At 38.5% G+C, this 22,747-nt stretch overlaps 1 protein-coding gene across 3 annotated transcripts in view; it reads right to left on the bottom strand.

Annotated features, from left to right (window-relative positions):
- Positions 1–22,747, bottom strand: part of SLC35F1 (solute carrier family 35 member F1) — a 248,474-nt gene that overhangs the window by 27,324 nt on the left and 198,403 nt on the right. For all 3 annotated transcript variants that reach the window (XM_084512332.1, XM_084512333.1, XM_084512331.1), the window contains 3 exons: positions 14,853–15,012; positions 8,913–9,069; positions 4,109–4,161 (listed from right to left, as the gene is read on the bottom strand). In XM_084512332.1, coding sequence (XP_084368458.1) covers positions 4,109–4,161; positions 8,913–9,069; positions 14,853–15,012 — 370 coding nt within the window. The remainder of the gene's footprint in view (positions 1–4,108; positions 4,162–8,912; positions 9,070–14,852; positions 15,013–22,747) is intronic.

Below are 22,747 nucleotides of genomic sequence, written 5' to 3'. Positions count from 1 at the left end.
CTGAAACAAATATAGCAGTCACGAAATGCAAGTATCAATATATCAGTTGCTATGACATGACAATGGATTTGATTTTATATTCAGAATATGGATAACCATGGCAAGAACTACTTTTATTAACAGGTAGCAAATTTTTAAAGTGCAGATTGCATGTGGATAGCAACAGAATCAGTCTTAAGCAGTGCTTGAAAGAGTTATTGTATGCAACTCTTCAACTCTTCTGCAGTAGGCCAATGACTGCATCAAGTGGAGCACAGTTATTAATAAGAAATTGTTTGCAGACATTTCACCATTTTATGTCAGCTTTTCTTCCAGCCTTAAATTAAGCCAGGCACAAAAGCCATTCTGGACTCCAAGTCAACATTCTCAAAGTAAAGTCTGCAAATCACCAGCTGGCCCATCAAATCCCTTCTAATCATTCTGGATTTAGTAGATACATTCAGGTGCTTTGATGGGTTATGCTTTTAATTATTAGTATTATATTATGGTGCTGTCTTGGTGTTCGTATTCCTTGACAGGCAGCTACATGCACTTCACAGATTGCTTTTCCAAAGGGTATTCTAGTTCCAGTGGAAAATTGCTTAAACTGCACCTGTCCTATCAGAAGTGACTGTAGAGCAGCATTTCATTTATGTCTTAAAACACGTGTAATACCCACCAGCTGGATGGCATCTACTGGTGACAATAAGCAAGCTGGAAATAACATCACATGATTGTCAGATACTGTTTCTAGAAGACCAGTTTTCAGAATAGCCTTGGGAATCACCACTAGTGCTGAAGTCCCAGGTGCTAGCACCTGTGCCTAACCAGGCACTGAGTCATCAGTACTCATGGCCTGGAGCAGATATGGGAAGGAAACAAACTGGGAAGTTAGAAGATTCTTATGAAATGATCTGCTCATGAGCAGGTCTGTGTTAAAGCCTGATAAACTCACCATTCAGAACTGTATGCTTCAATATATTGTCCTGAAATGAAGTCTTGATGTGTATGAAGACCATTGTGGGTGGGATTTATTACACCTAACTCTGGACATATACTGAGGTTTGGTGCTCAATGAGGAGCTTTGGAAATTTTACAGTGCAGGTTGTCCGACCTTTTTTAGACAACAACTTTAGCACACTATGATTTGTGTCATGCCTATTTATTTCTGCTGATGATAAAGGGAGTCTGTTCAACTAAATCAAATATTCATATTCCAGATACCTAAGCTGGTGAAAGAAATCCCATCTTTTCTTTCAGTGTTCACTCTGATGGCTAATGTCACCACTTTTGCATGGCTAGGTGTGAATGCCTGATAAATGTCTAAACTGGGCACTTAGGATCATAGGTCTATAGGGCAATTCAGACTACAAGAGAGCTTGGAGGTCTCTTGTTCAAACCTTGCTCATACCAGGCTCACCTGTGAGATCAGACCAAGTTGTGCAGGGCTTTGCTCAGCCTGATCTTGAAACTGCTGAGCATGGAGCCTGGACAACCTCTCTAGGCAACTTGTCCTACTGCCTGCCTGTTCTCAGAGGGAAAAAGATTTCCCTTTCATTCAGTCTGATTTTCATATTTCAATTTCTGCCCATTGTCTTCCATCCTTCCATGGCATCCTGCCATGCACCAACATGAAGACCCTGATTCTGTCCTTTTGCTAACTCCTTGTGGGTAGCTCTTTGAAGCTTTCTATTCTGCAGGCTGAACAAGCCCCAGTCCCTCAGTCTCTCCTCACCCATCTTAAGACAGGCCATCTTTTCACTAATGGGCATGAACTTCTCCCACGGACTGCTCTAAAAAGTACCACCAAAATTAACATGCCTGGGGAACTTCTGTTTTAGCTGCTTGAGCACGCTGGTAGAATTTTGCATGTTTTAGACCTGTCATTTTTACTCCAAAAGTTATTGTTTCATTGGCATGAAATATATTCACTATGATTTTTTGTATATTGTCTTCCTGGAATAAAAACTATTCAAAAACATTCAGAGCCTCTGTAACAAAGGACACTTCCTCGGAGAGTCAAACTGGCTTTTCTCTTAAACAAAATTGATGTTTGTTTATTTGTTATTATTTTATGTGTCATTCTACAACTGTGTCATGGTCTCAAGTGAAACCACTCAATCAGCATGGTACAATCATTCTCCTTTTGGTCAGATTGTCAGCACTTAAACCTTCAAGGATTTAAACAGAGCTACACTGATTTATACTAGCTGCAAAGAAGATACAACGTACCAGGGGAATTTCCAAAATTAAAACCAGGAGGGCCACAGTCTGTTTTAAACATGGTAGACATAACAGATAGGCTTTAGATCTCAATATTTGAAAATCATTTGCATTTTACATCAGCTGAAACGTAGTTCATACATTCTTAATGACACAATTATGGCAGATGGCAACAGGCCACCTTGAGTTATTTATCAGGTTGCCTGCTGTGACTTTATCACTACCATTCAGAAGGCTGATGATTTAACTCTGCTGGACTGCAGGCTTGAGTCTGCCGCAGTGGATAACTATTCAGGACAAGACTGTGAACACCCTGACATAGATTTGTCAATAACTACTTGACAATCTTATATTACTGTTGAAGCAATGGAAAGCACACCAAGTAGATGTGTAAGAAGACAGCGAAGAACAAAAAAACTACACATTATTGTTGCCATTTTATCTGTGTTTAACTACACCACACTTTCAATTATCATTTTAGCAAAACAAGTACATATCTATGATGCTCTTGCTATGATGATCTTCTTCTGCTGAAGAGCAGGGGCTCTTTGTAATTACTGACTAACTTTTGATGACATTTTAATGTCATCACAGACCAAGTAAGACTTTATTTTAACAGCACATTTCACTAATATTATTACAACAGAACTCCCATGAAAGTATATATGACATTTACATGTATAGTAGATTAATTCACTATGACCATTGCTAGTTCCATCAGGACTAGATTAATTATGTCCCTGAGCTCCTTATCATGAAGTATAAACAAACACTGATGCAGTTATGCTAATGACCACAGATTAAAGAAGGCCAATACACTTACAGGATGCAGCTGAGCATGTTTCTCCATAGACATGTTAAATTGATGTCATTTAGTTTTACAGCTCAACCATCAAATATCCAAGACTTCTAGATAGAATGTTTTGTGAAAGATGCACTCTTTTTATTAAGCTTTAGGGTGATAAGAGGAAATGGTGAAGGAAGTTTAAAGAAAACAATGGTGTATCCTGTAACTTGTATCTCCAGTCCTTGGGGATTCCCAGATAATCAGTTGCCTTTGCACGCTTCTAAGCTGTTATTTTGACATTCGCTATGAGACTAGGTAACAAGCTATTGTCAATGGATTGCCAGAACTTGAATCCCCCGCTATGTGTATCAGCTATTAGCACTCTTTTATTTCTTCTATTGTTGTAAATACTAAAGGACTGATTATAGGGCCTCCCGTTTCCTAAACGTTGATTTGCTTTTAAAGCAAATAATTTGTTGGACTAATTAGGAGGGAGTCTTACATCATAAACTCAGCTTTGAAACTGAAATAGGAAAATACGATCCACTGTATAGCAAAACACCATAAGAGCTTCATTGTGCTTGATGCTACCTAAACTTGTCTAAAAGACACATCTGCTATATTCCACCAAGACTACTTGGAAAGCAATTAACCATTTGCATACAGAAATGCTCCCCTTGGAAATGAGTTTATGGTGCTATAATACGCACTGCAAGAACTTTTATAGTTTTTGTTAGGTTCCATTTTCTTTCTTTGGCATTCATTGAAAAGGTTTGGCTCTTCATGACTACCTCATTTATTTGTCTCAGTGTTGCACTGAATCTTAGAACAGAACCCTATTATTGTTTTACTTCACGGCTGTCTGAATAATTATCTTATGACATTCATAAGCACTTCTTCAGTGCTTAACCTAATGGTGCAAGGAAAGCATAATATGACATTGGGAGGACAGATTATTTAAGAATGGTTATGAGGCAAGTGGTTCAACCTTTGGCAGACACCAGTGGAAATATCACAAACATTGGCTTCCATGAAATTTTCCGTCTGCTTCCGCAAAGATGCGTTGTCTCCATACCTCCCTTCAGCAATGGTCTTCAATGAGGTAAAGTGTTTTCTTACCTATTTGCCAATCCCAGGGAACTTTCAAAAGCTCTTTGTGTTCCATGATTGCACTGTAAGAGAAGAGAAGGCAAAATTTGATGGAAGAGAACAGAAGTTAAATTACTTCCACTCATTCAATTCAAATGCTGGACAAAACAACATAAATAACCTTATAACAAAAAATCTCTGTAGGATCCAAATGCAATCAGACTTTGCTAATCCACTCTGGCATTAGCCTTGTTCCTTTGTATTTGAAAGATCTTCAGGGCAGTAATAAGACGTTGTAGCATACAATTTGCATTGGTTTATTTCCAGCTCTCTGAATATCTGCCCCTAAGAGCCCATCCCTCCACACGTTCAGTCCTCTTGTCCTCTTAATATTCTGAAAGCTTTTGAACTTTAATGATTAATAATGTATCTGTCTGAGTTATTCACCCTTCAGAGTGGCTCTGCAGAGTCAAATAAATAGGGAGCTGAGTAAATCACTGACATGAGGTGGCAGATATCACAGGCTGGGTTTGAAGAGAGTACTATGATTTGTTACATGCTGAGACAGTTCAAATAGTCACAGAAATGAAAGTCATGAAACAAAATGAAGGATGGGCCAAGCTGCAAAAGTCCACTTTCAACATCTTGCAGCTCTTGTATTTTATATTAACATCAAGATCCTAGATCTAGAAAATTCTAAAGTGGCAACAAGCTACCTTCCCAATTCCCTTCTGTTCTTTCCAGTCCAGGGAAAACTCGGAAGCTCACACAGCCAACTGTTTTTTTCTGCTCTGTGATTTACAGATAACTGCTGCTGTGCAGAACTCTGCATGTTAGTCTCGGCACTGTTTTTAAAAAAAGTATGAAACATGAAATTACACCAATCAAAAAACAAAATACCTAGTACAAAAAGTGGTATGTGGGAGACCAACTCTAATAGTAAAACTACAGGAACTCGGTGATTTCCACATTAATATGGTCTAGAGAGTTGCATCCTGGAAATTCTAATTTTCTTGCTGCTGATGTGTGGCAAATCTAATACTGTGGATAGAATAATGAGATTATTTTGTTTGCAGAATAACTAAATTATAAGTGTCTTTGCATGCATAAGGCATATGTCCCTTTTGTCAGCAGTTCTTGAAAAAATATCATGAAAACAAACTGCAGCATCTCTTGCTGTGGCAAGCAAATTTTAATATAATTTAAATATGTGAACATTGTTTTCACACATTGCATATCCAATACAAAGAAAGTATAAAACAATATGCTGTGATCTGTGATTCATTATGATCTGTGAAGCAAAGAGGGGTAAGAGCAACTTTGGCATAGGGCTTCATTTAGTGACACCTGATTCGTCAGAGAATGGAACCACTATGATATAAGTTGATGTGACTGGAAGAGGTCCCTGTGGACTGAAAAGAGACAAATGCAATGTTCAGTTTCAAAATGGGGCAAGAACTATAGCCTGGCCAGCCTTACTCTAGACTTTGGGAAGGTTATGGAGCAAATGTTCCATTTCCAGGAAACGGATGATGAGGAGATGGCTAGGAACAGCCAGCACACGTTTATCAAGAGCAAACCATACCTGACCAGACTTATTGCCTTCTGTGATGAGATGATTGGTTCAGTAGATAAAGGAGAGGGAATAGATGAGAGGATGCAGTGTAATCTGTCTTGCCTTTAGCAAATCTTTCAACATGATTTCCCAAAATATCCTTAGAGATTGAAGAGATATGGATTGGATTTGAGGACCAACCACAAGGGCGATGGAAAACTATACTCAAAAAGTAGTGATCAACAGATTGAGTCTTCTGTCAACTGGCTGGTGTTTTATGTCTTCATTTACAATCTGGAAGATGGGATTGAATGCACACATAGCAAGTTCACAGCAGACAACTCATGGGAGGAGCAGTAGATGTGTTGCCATTCAGAAAGACTAAATAGGCTGGCAGACACCTCATGAAGTTTAAGAAAAATAAATCTTCACTCCTATACCTGGAATGGAATAACCCCATGCAACAGTACAGGTTGGAAGCTGACTGGATAGGAAGCTGCTTTCTAAAAATTAAACTCCAAGACCTGGTGGACATGAGTCAGCAATGTGTCCTTGCAGTGGAGAAGGCCAACAGCACCCCAGGCTGTGTTGGTAAAGAGTTGAGCCAGAAAGCTGAAGGAATTGATTTTTGTGACAGCAGATGAAGTATTGTATCCAGTTTGGGGCTCTCCAGAACAAGACAGACATTAACAAATTGGAGGGAGTGCAGTAGAGCTCCATCATGATGGTCAGGTGGTTGGAGCACATGATGTAAGAGGAGATGCTGAAAAAGCGGAGGGTTTTCAGTGTGAAAAAGAGAAGGGTAACCCAGGGGGAAGGAGGATGGGACAATATATTTGCTGTCTTAAGTACCTAAGAGGTGGTTATAGAAAAGATGGAGTAAGATTTTTCTTGGAGGAGCACAGTAAAAAGATGTGAGATAATGGATACAAGTTGCAACATGGAAAATTCTGATTAGATATAAGGAAAAAAATCTTGGTTGAACACTGGAAGGGGTTGCCCAGAGAGACTGTGGCATTTCAATTCTTGGAGATGTTCAAAAAATCAACTGTACAAGTACTCAAGCAACCTGACTTTGAATTTAGGTTTGAGTTGGTTTGTGTAGGGTATTGAACCTGATGACCATCAGGTATCTGTTACAAAGTAAAATATTTTACAATTATGTGATTCCACCAGAATTATGTCAATTTTCTGTGTAGTTACTATATCCCCAACTCTTGTTTTGTTTTGACATTCTGTTCCTCCCCACTTTAACCACATTCAGCCCACTAAACCTCACCTTCCACAATGCCTGGGTAGTTAGCCAACACTTTTCTTTACTTCAGGGTAAATTTACTATTTTTATAAATTTACTATTTTGCCTTTCCTAGAGTCAGCATAGTTTTACACATTTTTCAGTACCTTCCCTTCTTCAGAATTGTACTGCTTGCTCCCTGTAAACCCCCTGAACCTGAGACCTACACCTCCAGATGTATCAGAACAAATATGTTCTAAATCTCCACCTTGTGGATGTCAACCAAACCTTGACCAGTGCTTTTCCTAGCATGCTAGTAAATGGTCCTATTTCTGAGATATTCTTTCCCCAGATAACTTCAGTTTATAAAACCCAAATGTCCTATTTTGTATCAAAGTGGCCAGTAACGTTCCAAAGAAAGATTCTGCCATTGTAACCTGTGGCGTTGGCTTCTCTTTGAAACAATTGGTACAGCTAGTTAGATTTAACCTCTGTGAACTGACATCTGTTCATTATTACAGGAAAAGATAAGAAAGATCTGAATTGCTTCATGAAACCAAGTAGCAGAAACATTAGTGGCCTTTTCCAAAATGCAAACTTTTGCCATCTCATCAAAAAGGTACATACATAAACAAAATGTGGGCAGGGCTGCAAAAAGTGCCAGAAAATTGCTGGCAGCAAAATGCTGTACAGGCTGGGGAGAAAAAATCGTTGGCAAGAACTTCTGGGCCAAAGGTTGACTAGAAAAAACTTAGAGCTTTCAGCAATGAAATGGTGTCTTATTGTTTCCTTCCAGTTGTGTCCTCTGTATACAAAGATACCTCGTTCCAGCACCAGCTTCTTACCAGCAAAAGAAATCATAGACTCTGAATTGTGACTATCTTCTTGAGTCAAGGAGGATGGTAATGGTGCTATAATTAAAATCAGGAATATGAGACATATATTACTGTTTAAATGCACAGAAAGACAAGAGCACTGTTATGATACCTTCAGAATCAGCCAGTACCTACCTACCACAAACACTCTAGGTAACAAAAATGCTTTACCCTAAGATAATAGGTGCATTTACGTGCTCTTGCATTCTCTCTCTCTATATATGTATATTTTAATATTAAGGAACTGTTTGTGTGTTAGACAGTTAATATAAATAATTTTAAGTCATGTTTTCAGATCCCACATAAATATAATTAGCTTTCTGGCTAAAGAAACAGAACTAATTAAATGGAATTAATGGGTCATTGTTTTGATGAGTCTCTGTTCTTAGAAGCTGATTAGCTCAGATGTGCAGGTAAGCAACTTGTTTTTGACTGATAATCAAAAGTTATTGTGTGTGAGAAGTACCAGTGATGGACCCATGTAAAATGTGACAATCTTGCATAGTGACTTTTACTGCACTCTTATCAGTCACAGTATTGCAACACTGGATGCTACCTCCCAGATCCTAGGCCTGGAGGCTCATTAGGTACAAGTGGATATAGATATGACTCAGGAGATCCTAAAATCCATGTCACAATCTCCTGAGCACTAAATACTTCAACATGAAAAGGCCAATTTTTAAGGACATTTTCATTATTTCTGCCATATCATAATGTAATTAATTATGCAGAACAAACCAAACAGCAAAATACCTTCTGAATATGTTTCCTACCTGTTAAGAAATCTAAGCATTTTTTTTTTAAGTATGAAACAGAACTGTAGTGAGTTGTAGAGACTTTGCTGTTCATAGACCAGACCAATGTGAAGTATTCATTTGTCTTCAAGCAATATCACGGTAGGATGTGTCTGCCATCACCCCCTCCCCCGCCCCGTGTGACTACTCGAGGAAAACAGTGCTTGAAACAGAGTACTAAGCTACAAATTTGTGTAACTGTATCTGTACTCAAATCCAACTATCTCAAATACTAAAAACAATGCAAAATCCAAAATTAGCAGATACCTAGTCTCCACAGGAAATGGCTACCTTTGAAGAGAGGGGTACAGTACCGCAAAGGAGACCACGGCTGCACTTATTTGAATGACATTGGAGCTCAAACCTGCTCACTTACAGCTGAATTCCACTGAAGAAGGAGCCAAAGAGTCCAATCATGCCCAGGAACTCCACTCGACTCAGATTTCGGACGATATATTCCTCACAAACATTCGAGATGCCGTATAGTGTTGCTCCACCCAATACTAAGAGATCCCCTATTAGTTTATTTTCACCTAGAAATAAACATGGGGAAAATCAGAACGTCTCAAAACAATGACCTTTTGTCTAGACCTGTTGCGAGTTCTGCCCCATGGGTTAGAATACTCAGACACTAGATAGCCCATATTAGGGTTAATAAGCTGAATGCAAATGTTTTGTTATTAAAACAGTTTTCATTCAATTATCCCAACAATATCTAGAAGAAGTGAATGGAGAGCATTATTCTTGCTGTGGATAAGAGAATCTGAAGGATAAGAACATGTAAAAACTAAAGAAACCATGTGGTACTCTTTAGCAAATAATACTTTTTATTGTTATCACATGTATTTCCAGATGGAATGGGTCTCAGCTATATAGAACAGTTCGCATCTTATCTTGAAATTTAAGCAAAAACAGGTCTGGTATTTGGATAGGAAACTGAGTGAAAAATTCTGCATACCTGTGAAATGAATGAAGACATCATTACAACCCCAAAAGTGACCTCATTCTCACATGAAGCCATTTGATAAGAAAGAGAGATGGAAGGATGAGGTGTAGACAGGGTGATGATAATGACAGATTTTAAAGGGAGGCTCATTTAACATAGCAGTATCTAATGCATAAAATGAACAACAAAATCTATTTTCAGTACTTTCAGGTATATATAATAACTAAAACATTGTGTTATCAAAGAATGTTCAAAATTTTTAAAGTTTTGGAGTCTTTTATTACTTGGGGACAGAGTGAGCTGCAGAGAGATTTGATTAAGATCAAGTTTCAGTTTGAAAACTGAGGCACAAGTTTTGAAGCCTGATACATGCAATTTCCTCTGTTGAATGATTCCTACAAGAGCTACAGCTTCACAAAGCTGCCAGATATTTCTGCAGAACCAGAGAAATCCAGAAGAACTGGTTATAAAGGATTTTCCTTTGAAAAGCTTCAGTAGGAATCCTGAAACATTAGACTGCATTTCTTTTGAAGGTAACCTTGTTTTCTTGTAAAATGGCTCAATTAATTTATTGATTAAAAAATACACTTTGCAGTAAATAAAAAGGGGAGGAAAACATTCCTATTGGTTCAAGGTGATCTTTTCAAAATTTTTCATTGTGGTGTTCTTTTAAACCTTCAATTTTCATTCCAGCTCACAGCTCTGGAATTTCCAGTGAGGGGAAATTTATGAAAGTAAGAATGGTCGTAATAGGGCAGACCGTTAAGGTTCGTTTATTCTGTATTCTGTCTCCAACACTAGCTACAAGTACCAGAAAAGTACAAGTTGCTTAAGGACAAATAAGAACAGGGCAAATATTTAACACACTCCCACTCTCCGATATTTTTTTGACTCAGAGATGTATCCTCTGTGTATTTAGTAAATGTTAGTATTTACTACATTTCTCTTTCATGTACCTCAAGTCTCATTGAATTTCCATTTTGCAAGTAATTTGACTAACAGCAGATTTATATTTGACAATTTATCTTTTTAAGATCCAGTACTTTCCTTTTACCCTGTGGCAATTGGCCACAGAAGATGCCCTTAATTTAAAATAAACATTGGCACTTCATAAAACCTCTTCTTACCCCTGATGCATTTCATGTTCCACGGTGGCTTTAATCACCCTTCACTGAACTCACTCATTTGGTATATGTTATAACTACTCACTGGCACTTTGGGGAAGTACTGCTGAAAATGTTTTTGACCTTAGAGTTTGGCTGTGCTGAACTTCTGAGACAAAAATATCATCCTTTGCGTGTGTGAGGCAAAGACAACCCAGAGGCTGAGCATTTTCACACAAATGAGATGGTGCCAAGCACCACCTTGTGATGGCTCTCCCCAGACCTCACTTGTGCTTGGGGAGTGTGAGCCTCAAACTTCAGAGCTTTCACAAGTAAGGATGCCAAAATCAGTGGTCTGCCTAGCCCAGGAGCCACCTCTGGCACGGGGAGCACAGGCTACCTGAGGGAACTACAAAGTGCTTCTCTACAGATTAGGGATTTTCTGAAATGGAAGATGCATTAGACCATTGAACTTATTAGATCCTGATGGATTCTTTATTAATTTGTGTAAAGTCTTTTTCAGACCATGTATTTTTGACCTCTGCAACAGCCTGTGGCAGTAACATAATCAATGTAAGTATGCACTATTAAAAAGTACTTTGTGTTTTTAGCTCCTCAGCCTGATACCGAAATCATATTGAGCAGCCAACAACTTCTGTATCTCAAAAAATATTTAAGCATCACTCTGTATTTACCTTCTCTATAGCACTGAAGACTTTATACACCTTTACCATATCCTGTCTCTTTGTTGTCTTTCTTAGAGGTTGAAAAGTCCCAGTCTGTCTATGGTCTCTTCATTCTGAAGCCATTTTATGCCCTTGAGCAGCTTTTTCACCTTTCTCCACAGGCTTTTTTTTTTTTTTTTTTTTTCCGTGGGCTTTTTTTTTTTTTCCCCTGTTCATTTCTTTTTGAGATTAGATGACTGGAGTAAAACATGGTATTCAAAATGCAAGTGTGTCAATACTTTATACAGTGGCATAACAACATTTTATACTATGTTTTTTGTTTCTTCGCTAGTAATTCTTAGCATCTAGATTGTCAAATGCTTTTTCTTTGCTTCCCCAAGAGGCTGACTATGGAATTTTCCTCCAAGACTAACATATCCTAACATATCCATATTTTCATGGCTATTTTCATGGCTGTAAAATCCACATGCATATGCTGTTTTTATTGCTAAGGAAATACATAGCAACTGCACAGAGGCACTCTAAAGACATTTAGGGTAATACAGTTTACTCGACCAATCTAATGGCACAGGTCATTCTGAAGAAACACAAGCGCAAATTCCCAAAACAAGCTTTGCATTATTCATTGTTAGGACATGGATGTTCTGTGGAAGCAGAGGTCAGACAGTCCAGAGAGGAGTTTATGTTTTGGGGAGTAGTTATTGCATTGAAGTTTAACATAAATAATTTACATTTGAATTATGTTCTGACACAATTGCTTTTGAAACCCTATCTAGGCCACTTTGCCAGATTTTTACCTTACCCTGCAGCATTAGAGGTGGTTCTCTTTGCTTTTGGTTATAACTACTGATGATTATAGCATCTAAAGTCCTACGAGGAGCGGCTGAGGGAGCTGGGCTTGTTCAGCCTGGAGAAGAGGAGGCTCACGGGCGACCTTATTGCTCTCTATAGGTACCTCAAGGGAGCCTGTAGCGAGGTGGGGGTTGGTCTGTTCTCCCACGTGCCTGGTGACAGGACGAGGGGGAATGGGCTTAAGTTGAGCCAGGGGAGTTTTAGGTTAGATGTTAGGAAGAACTTCTTTACTGAAAGGGTTGTTAGGCATTGGAACAGGCTGCCCAGGGAAGTGGTGGAGTCACCATCCCTAGAAGTCTTCAAAAGACGTTTAGATGAAGAGCTTAGGGATATGGTTTAGTGGGGACTGCTAGTGTTAGGTCAGAGGTTGGACTCGATGATCTTGAGGTCTCTTCCAACCTAGAAATTCTGTGATTCTGTGATTCTGTAAAAATCTTGTCCCATTTTAGACTAAACAGACTCTCATTTACTTATTAACAGGACTGAAATGACTGACTTTCAGAGACTGTGGTCAACTGAAGCTCTGTTTCATCCTTTGAAAATCTGGATGAAACATTTAGAACCCTGTGACTTAGGCCCGTGTACAGCAGGAGCACATGTGCCAAGGTTCCTTGGGGTAATAGTTCAGAAAAAAATGTTATTTTAAGGTTTATTTGGCATGTACGGTGACAGTGCACCAACTACTTGGAAGTAATTGCCTTTCCCTTCAAGAAATGTGCAAAACGTGAGTAAAGGTACAACCAAAAGAGGTAAATTATCATATATTTACTGAAAGGTGAGACCATGCCTGCAAATTATATCTAATTCTTGCAGACAGTTTGGAAAATACCTGTTAATCTCTCGGTGATGCATTTTAAATCCATGTTTCCTTGCTGTACTGGTTTGCAGGCTAAATTGCTACATGTGGTGGATGCCTAGCAGAGACTTAGGGCACTTCTAATATAGTAAATACTAAGGTCAATGGGGGCAAACAGGTGTCAACAGTTCTTGTAATCTAAAATATAGAAATAATAAAAGAATTTAGTGAGGACTAATGCAGATTCATTGTTTTTGGTGTATTCCTTTCTTTTGTTTGCCCAGTCTTGAGAAATATCGTATAAATGATGTGGAACTATTTAATTATGAGTTTCTTGAAATATTTTCTTTTGCTGCCAGTATTTGTTTTATTTGCAAATTTTTAATGCATAGTTTTACCCGTTCAGCCAGCTCAATCAAAATAGTTTACCTATTTTATTCTGTTAAAGAGAATATAGCAATTTGGAAATACATTCTTGCATTTTAATAACACCATTTTGCCACTTAGAAAAGCTGCTGCCTCTGTCATATGTGGCTTTCTGCTATATTTCTTCTCTGGGTGTAGAAATAAGCACACACATTTTTTCATATGTAGGTTCAAATTAAAAGGCAATAATGTATGTTAACTGATTTTTCTGGACATATTACATAACAGCTATACCCATCCTTTAGTAATGAATATGGCAAATAATATCTAATTATTGCAAGTAGACTGCAAAATGTCAGTTTTTCAGTCTGGTCCTTGTTCACCTTTCTGCTGAGGTCCACTGCCCTACAGGCAACTGCTGAACCACAACTCAACTGCCCTAGCATGTTACTCTCTAAATTATAGGGATACAGGATATTTCTCCCAGAACGCAGTGTTGAAATCCCAGTCCTTCTGAAATCAGTCACTCCTAATGCAGCTTTGTTTTTCTAATTCCAAAGTACAGAGTATACTCTTTCATTTATGGGTTGGACAGAGCTATTTCTGGAGGATCACAATGAACTAAAAGTCTTCAGAACAGGGATAAAAGTGGGCAGGAAGATATAGTGGCTACTGTCCCAAACTTCCCTGTTTTCTTGAGTAGCATCCTGGCAAGTGCAGCTCTTAGAGCACTTGCATTTGTATTCAGAAAGAATTTTAAATCCCAGTGTATTATGTTTAGCTCACTATTCAGTGCTTTTAATTAAGAATGAAAACTGTGCCTAATTGACAATCTCTGAAAAGAATTTCTATCCTTCCCACATCATTTGGGTTGGCACTAGAAAAATCAATGTGACAGAGGAAGTTGATCAATGAAATCTAACTCTGTCTAGTCTGCATTAATAGCCACACACACATTATTTGTTTGATGCCACACATTAAAAAAAAAAAGAACATTTTGTACACAAGAAGGTGCTTTGCAATGATTAAATCCTAATTTAAATCCTAAACCTTTACTCTGAGACTGTGTGCATAACCCGGTTGGTACAGTTAGTATGTAGGTTAGGTGTCTTTTAGTATCTAACCAGTGACCTTGTCTCTGTACAAAAAAGGGAGCAGAGCTGAGAGGTGGGCATACACAGTGGACAGGAGAGGTGGTACATTCGAAGACATAGCCAACTTGGAAAGGAAGCAACTGAGGTTTGCAGTCGAACAACTAGGCCTAAAGAGAGTGAAGCCACAAGCGTTTAGCATGTCCCCCCAGCCTGCATGAAGGGTGGTATGCGTTGCAGACACAGGGCGAGTCCATTTACAATAGTGCTGACTTCTAACTGCTGATCCATTTTTGTTCTCTGTCCATTCTGAAAAAGAAGAATGCCATTCACCCCTGAATGGTGCAGTGCTTTGGATTCATCAACACATAGGATTTCTCACCCATTTCCCCTTTTCTTTGTCCTGTTCTGAAACATTCTGATCAACAGTTTTTCTGAACAGAACTTGGTAGTACAACACACCCATCATTACTCACCTGCTCCTTGCTGTCTGCCAACAAGGACATCTGCTCCTGCCATGCAGCCCATGCCCAGAATGCAGACCACGATACCAATGAAATGTACTGCCTTGTATCGTACCAGCAAGAAGAACCAGGAGAGCAGTATCACCACCGGGATGACAAAACAATCTAGGAGCTGTCAAGAAAGAGAAGAAAAAAAGAAAACAAAACAAAAAAAATCAACCTGCTAACACTTTACCCTAAAACACTAGGGTAGTTTCCAGAAGACAGGAGCAGGTTATTTACTTAGTAATAGCAGATACCAGATAGAAAATGCATTCAAGTGCTTGTGTCATCCAACAGGCAGACAACAAGACTATATTGTTCATGACTATTCCACTAATTCAGGAGAGCTGTTAATATAGCTGTTGTAAGACCCAGTAGAACTGCTTTGTTCTTTGTTTCAGGTGCATATTCCAAATTCATGGGAAGGAAATCTTGGCCAGAAGAGCAACACGCTATTTTCCATCTGGTCTCCACCTCTGGTGATTAAGGGACAGACACTGAGCACACTTTTCCTGCAGTCTAGACATATGCTTTGATTCAGTCATTTCAGGTCCAATAACCAGGAATGTTCATAACACACAGATTTTTTAAATCTGGCCATCAAGGGATTTCTGCATGCAGAATACTTATGAAAAATCTGTCCCCTGTGGGGACTGTTAGCTCCTTGGAAATATAGTCCCATATGCCTCTAAAGGAAAAAAAATAAATAAACACCTTGCCTGCAGTGCAGGAAGCTCAGTCTTTTTGCCAATAGACCTTGGGTAAGAGCTTTCTCAAATAAGTGTTATGAAATATAATCTTTAAAGGTTATTTTCAGAGACACCCAACAGTAAACACAGAGAACCCGTGATAAAAAAATAAACAAGATTAGATAATTAAAATTACCCATTAAAGGAAAGAATTAAAATTATCCATGATAAAAAAAAGGAGAAAAGAGAAACATAATTTCTAAGATTAAATTATATTTAGAAACTACCAGTGTACCACGAGGAAACAAAAATCCTGAGTAAGAACCACCCAAAGAAACTTGAATTTAAGAACCCACTTCCAACTGAATCCCATTTCCTATACACATACAGATGTTGAGATTCTGTTGACTAACAAAGAGATTTAACATATTATGTGGCGTACGCTGCTAGTCAATGCCAGTTGATACAGCAGGAACCAGATCTATACAGTTGCATCTTCTTCCTAATGAAAAGGTTTATCTTAAAAAGTAATGTGTCTGTAGTTCTGGGAAACTCTTCTGGATTTTGTGACCTTGAATTTAGATGACGCAATTTGTTTTTTCTTCTCTATGGGCCTACTATCTGATGTTTGTTCTCTCAGTGTGATTTGCCACTAAGCACACTAAGTACTATGAAATAATGATCATGCCCCTTTCAACTTCTTTGTCTGTTCATGGGATTATCTGAAGAGAAACATAATTTTGGATGATTTGAAAAATTCAGTGATTAGAAAGTGTACCTCTCTTTACATGAGAGCTACCCACATCATAAGTACTAAATTTAGGGGTTTAGCAAAAAATTTAAAGCTGACTTTCCCTGAAACTTTGCTTGAAAAACAAAACTATGCAGTAGAAATGCATTCTTTGAAAAGATTCCCCAGAAAATCAGTGCAACAGCCTTCAGAAAAGAAAGGGTTCATGAGCAGGACCACACAAGCTCTCAGGTGGCTCAGGCAGTCCCAAAGCACAGCAGAACTGATGAGGAAAACTACAAATTGGAAAGGACCAAGCTGAAAGAGTGTTCTGCATTGAAAATGAGAGCTAATGATCTAAAAGGCATGACAAAGCCATTTTATAGTGAAAACTGCCTCCAGCAGTCCTCATGATGCTGTTCTTTACAGACCAAACACAAAGAGGAGCAATGGCTGAAAGACCATCAGAAATTGTACGAGTTCCTTGGTTTGCACAGGAAATCTGCTTTGCCTCTGAAGAGTCCGTAATGTATACAGCATACAACAGACCTAACACTCAATATCTTTTTTGTTTTGTAAAAACACACTTGAGAAACATAACTTATATGCTATAAGTTTTTTCTTTTTTTTTTTTTTTCTTTCTTTCTTTTTTTTTTTTTTTTTTTTTTTTTTTTCCATAGACAGTTTGCAGCCTATTGGAATAATGTTTCCATGCTGTGACCTTATCTCTCACCGAGCTCTTTTCCATCCAGGCCTGGGAACAAAACAGTGGCCAGCTGAATTCTTCTGAGAGCCAAGCAACTGTGGTCTTCTTGGTGGACACCACTTGCCCTGGGAGGCTCTCCTCCATGGCTGTGCATTTTTCATGCAGAGAGAGGCCGAGTTGCCCTCGTGTGCCCACCTAAGCAGCTCTTATGGCCTACAGCCCAGGTCTGACAAGAGCCCTAAAACCAGAACTTCAAGAATAAACTTCAGAAATTTGAAAACACAGAGGTGTTTTAAGAAACTACTTATAACCCCTCCACTAACAGTTACTATGTCCTACTGAAAACTCAGTGTCTGGTGGTTCTATTTTGTGCAACCATCACTAGAGCAAACATTTGATTTTGGAAGATCAGGAACTCCAGTCACTTACAAAAACAGCTTTTAAGAACAAATTTAAGAATATGAAGATGTCAACTTTCAGTTACTCACTACTGTCTTTCAAGAGACACAGAGTGACTCTGGATATTTTTAACCCCTAACACCTGGAATATAGACCTCACACAAATGACATGGCACTACATGTGCATTGTGGGCAGCAGGTCTATTCTGGGCTGCTTTACCTGCTCTGGGCTAAGCACACAAAAAGAACATTTCCTTGTGAAAATGAGGTATGCATTAGGGTGCTCGTGTGATTTCCGCAGCAAGTTTTAAAAATTGTTTCTACCTGCAGCATGTGTACTTCAACATGCAAATTCCAACTAAGAGTCTTTTTGAGGAAGATTTTAAAAATTCTTCTCATTTCATGAATATTTAAACACACTTATGCTTTCAAGTATGTGAAGATGTCTCTTTCAAGCACTAACTTCAAGGGAAGCATGAACAGAACCTGCCACAAACAGCTAATGCTGACATCAGTGTGAAAACGTATGTCTCTTTGGGACTAGTAGTCCAAGGTCTGACCCACAAACTGCTATTAGCAATACTGCAGCATCATCAGATATAAACAGTGAATGCAGGTAACATCCATTGACGTTACATAGTTCTTGAATTGTACTTTGTTTACACCTGTAATTAAACAATGGGGTAGATAGAATACCTTACTACAATATGAGCATCAAGATAACCTAGGATATATTGCTTAAATACCCTTAAGGTGTAGCTTTACATTTCAGTTCTTCCAGACTGAATTCACTCTGACTTTCTTTTTTCTTCCAATAAACCTGCCTAACAGAAGAAAAAATGCACATATATTCTACAGACAAAAGATGTGCCATCATGGATTACCTGATGTGTGATAGGGCTTTCTTATGTTCTTTGTTGCTTTTTCTTTTGTTTGTTATTTGTCTTTTCAGTGATTAATAAAATACATTATATCTAATTGCCATTTTCCCAACTATAAAGCTTCTATAATAACTAAGATAAATTATGCTTTGCTTGAATTTCATTCACAGTACATAAAGGTCAATCATTTACCAATATTTCACTTGGAATTATCTTCTATATTTTCCTTCTTTTTAATTGCTTATTCAAAGGTACTGAATATACCCTGTCATTATGTTAAATTAATGAGTGACCTGATTTTAGTCAAAAATACTATTTTAATCATACAAGTTTTCAGATCTCACTGAACTAAAGGAAAACATGCTTCCTATTTTGCCACGGAAAGATATGAAAACTGAAATCAAAGTGTGCAGACAGCTTGAACATTCTGTACAGGGGGAAGCAGAAGAACAGCTCTTTGCTTTGACCTTGCCATATTTTTCTGTGGCTTCCTTTACTGAGAGCTCTGAATTGGGTCACTTCAGAAGGCAGGATATAATAATCTATAATCTATTGGTATATCATTCTACTGCAACTACCTTTTATTATAAAAATGCTGTGTTGCTTTAGAGATTGAAGAGTCTTATTTGATTCTAAAAGATATTACACTGCCTCTGAGTCTGTTGGTACACAACATTAAAATTATTTCCTCTGTTTATTCGTTTGTTAAAGCACACTCACTTCATTATACTTGTGACTCACAAACACTCTCTTGCTAACAATAAACACACAGTCTCTGATCTCACAAATTTAGCGTGTGCCTGCACATACAGAGTAAGAACGTGCTGCTAGTGGTTGGAAAGGAGAGCTGGCAAGCTTTAGAGAAAAGGTCTGTAGTACAGAGGGTGAACTGCTGATCTGCAGCAATATCAAAAAGAAAAAAGCTGGTCAGCAAGCTTCCTGTGGGAGCAGCTGAGCTGAATCTTCCTTTTTAAACATTCATTATATTTTTTCCTCCAGTTATAAGCCCTTTTTTTTTTTCACATTAGGAGTTTCTCATTAGTGCTGCCCTCAAACTAATCATGCAGAGAATCAGCTGCACCCTCCATTCAGCTGGCTCTCCAGAGCAGCGAGATCAATGAGATCAGTGTCACAACCGCCCAACTTTGTCTTGTCAAGTAGATATGATGGCTACTGAAAGGCAGTAAGAGGACTGGTAAGTTTAATGCAACAGCAAGTGCTATATCCAGGAAGAGATGCACCTTCTGACACATATTTTGCTTTTCAGTCAAAGGAAGAAACAGTTTGCCATCCACTCCAGCAGTCTCTCTGTTCCAGTTTTCCCACTGCTTTCACAATGCCACACTCTCTTGATTTCACTATAAGTTACACGTGCACAAAACCAGCTGAGACGTGAAGCCTCATGGAGCTGGCTGCCAGCTGCCAGGGGAACTGCTCAGCAATTATGCTGACCTGAAACTGAAACCTTTTGCAAAGAAGGTGTGGATGCTGGTGATGTTTCTGACAGATTTATTTTAAGCAATTCAAATAAAGAAGAAGCTTTTGTTTTGTTTTGTTTTCTGATGTGTTTCTACCTTTTATTACAATTTTACTGCTTTCCTGAATGGTTTTATGTACCTACAGAATTAATTTTAGAAGTCTTCATGCTTTCATTAAGCCAAAATATAGGGTACTGTCAGTAGATAGGTCGGTGAAAGAAACTGTTAACAATGTCATTTGTTTACAAAAAATGTAAAAAAGGTTTATTTTCACTACATGGAAGAAACAAAAGCCGTAAGACACTTCCCAGTCTGAAGTCTCTCTAAATTAAATTAATATTTGGCCCACAAGGTCTCTTAACTAGTTTTCTTTGGGCCACATGATGGGTGTTTCTATAAATGTTCTCATCAGTTCCTTTAATTCTTTTCCAGAATTTTCCTTTTTTCCACGCAGAAAGTGGAACTCCATCAAAACTATCACTAGTGAAAGACCTTCACCTACACCTGCTTCACATGCACCAATACCTGAGATGAGGATTATTATGTCTCCAGCTTTTTGTGTACATAAAAGGAATTCATTGAGGTCTTGCAGTCATTTAAATGAAGAGTGGTGGTCACATCCAACCCACAGTTCCTCTACTCTTGATCCTTTATGTGCACACTCTTTACCACCAACATGAATAATCTCATCTTGACTCATTAAACTATATATACATATATATGTTAGGACACACCTCTCCATCCCTTCCTCTTATAATATGCACTCTAGCTATGCTTTTGTGAGATCTGCTCAAATACCATAGTGAAGGAAGAGTACAAACAAACCGGCTACTGAAATGGCCTTTCCTTTATCCAGCTTCCTTCTTTGACTGTAGCCACCACTGGCAGAAGAAGCCATTTTAATTCTAAGAAGCCATTCACTCATTCTAAGACAGCAGACAGCTGCCCCAGCAGTCACATACTTCTGTAGAAAAAAATGTCTTTTCTGCTTTGCTTCCCTCCCAAATAAGATGACTGAATATGGGCTTTGAAAGCCCTTTTCTCAAGGTTACTTATTAGAAACTTCTCTGTCACCAGTTGCTGTAAGCTATGCAGAGGATTAGCTTCTGACATGGCCTAGGAAAAATCATGGATGCCTCCCACAGCAAATACTTTGCTTTTGTATTTCACCTGCAAGAATATGCAAAATAGGCACAGAACGCCAAAATCTCTGCTTTTGTAATGGGCACAGCTTCACTGACTTTAATGAGATTTTGCATATTTATGTTAGTGAAAAGCTTGGCTTGGAGTGAAATTTGCTATGAGAGGCAGGAGCTCTGGATACCTACTGTTAAGCTTACTCCAAAAACATGGAGAGAGACTGAAGGGGGCTGGTTTGTGAGCTATGGGTTTGTAACAGTTAAAAGACAGAACAACAACTCAAAATATGATAAAAAACAAATGCAAGCTACACCCCACAGACCCTCACAGTATAAATGTGTGGTAGGCACAACACCATTCTGCAAACCTGATTAACATTGCACTATTCCCTCACTGCCCTGAAGCAAAACAGGAAAATATGGTCAATCTTACATGCATGGGATGCGGGGAGGTAGGGAGGGAGTGGAATTTCTCTCTGCTTCTGAGATATTTCACATTAGTGAGTGCTGGGCAAGGTGGATCAACAGCTTCAATATCACAAATCCCCTGCTCATCACCTCCCAGATTTGCTTCAAAATTATCTCAAACCTTCTGCCTCAATGCACATTGAGTCCGTGGGGACCGAGAACAAAGCAAAGCCTATTGCCAACCAGCACTTCTATAATAAGCACCTACCGCTGACTTCTTTCCTTTTCTGGTGGCAGTTGTTGAGGTATGAAAACTGCCACAGGTAATTGGAAGTATGATGTACTGCTGAGGCTCACAGTGATCTAAGAGTAGCTGAGAACATCAGCACCGAAATTTTATCGTCTGTCTCTTGGTGTCTGTAAATCCCAGCTTTTACTACCTTTGTTTTCATCATGCCAATCAAAAGCTTGATTGCCCAAGGAATAAATTACCACATAAATCACTGTTTGGAAACATTGCTCTGTCTTTGACAATGCCTTATTTCTGTGACACTGGATGCATATTCCACAGTTCCATCTTGAAAGACATTGCACAAATAGTCTGGATGATGTCGCAACAGGGAAAAAGGATTACAGTACCACTAGGAAGAACAACACAACAGTGTGATATGCAGGTGGATAGAAAATTGTATTTGCAGAAAGGAGAGCTAATTATTGTGGGGGCAAAGAGGGAGAAGGGAGAGGACAGTCTTCCTCGTAATGCAGCCTGATATGATGAGAAAACTCTTATATGGAAGCTATGGTTACAAATGTCGAAGTCAAAGTCCAAGCATAGTTTCAAAAAAAAAAATATTATCTAAATAATTGCAAGAACTTCAGAATCTTTTAATTCCCTCTGGGGTAACTAATTTTATTTGCTGCATAGAAGATGTCTCTAACAGTAGTTAAAACATCCTTCCTAAATAATTATTAAACCTTCCACACGCCTACATCAGAGTTGTCTTAAAAACAGTCAGGTTAAGTATGGAAGGTATTACCACAGGCAGTCTTGGAACTTAGGTGTATAGTTTTAAAATAAATCTACAGGATCTAGTTCTAGTATACATGGGACTGTTTACTGCACCTGCTACTACTGATGTTCAAGAAGATTGCAAAATCTAGTGCAATTTAGATCAATTACATCAAAGAGTAAATAAAAATAAAAGTTTTTGGCTATCTGTGAATCAGAACAAATGCACCCAAGAGCATTAAGTGTGGCTGATCTCTGGCAATTATTGAGCTATGTGTTTTTGGAAGTCTAAGTTAATCCCTGGACAAACTGCTTCACCTTTTACATGGTGTATAATTAGTCTTCTTTAAAGTACACTTTAGGAGACAATCTTCACTTACAAGGCTGGTGTTCTGAGCATTTTCCTGGATGTGTGATGGTTGAGTT

This window comes from Aythya ferina, assembly GCF_964211825.1.
Source record: "Aythya ferina genome assembly, chromosome: 3".
Lineage (NCBI taxonomy): Eukaryota > Metazoa > Chordata > Aves > Anseriformes > Anatidae > Aythya > Aythya ferina.
Note: the sequence above shows the minus strand (reverse complement) of the source record. Positions and strands in the feature narration are given on the sequence as shown.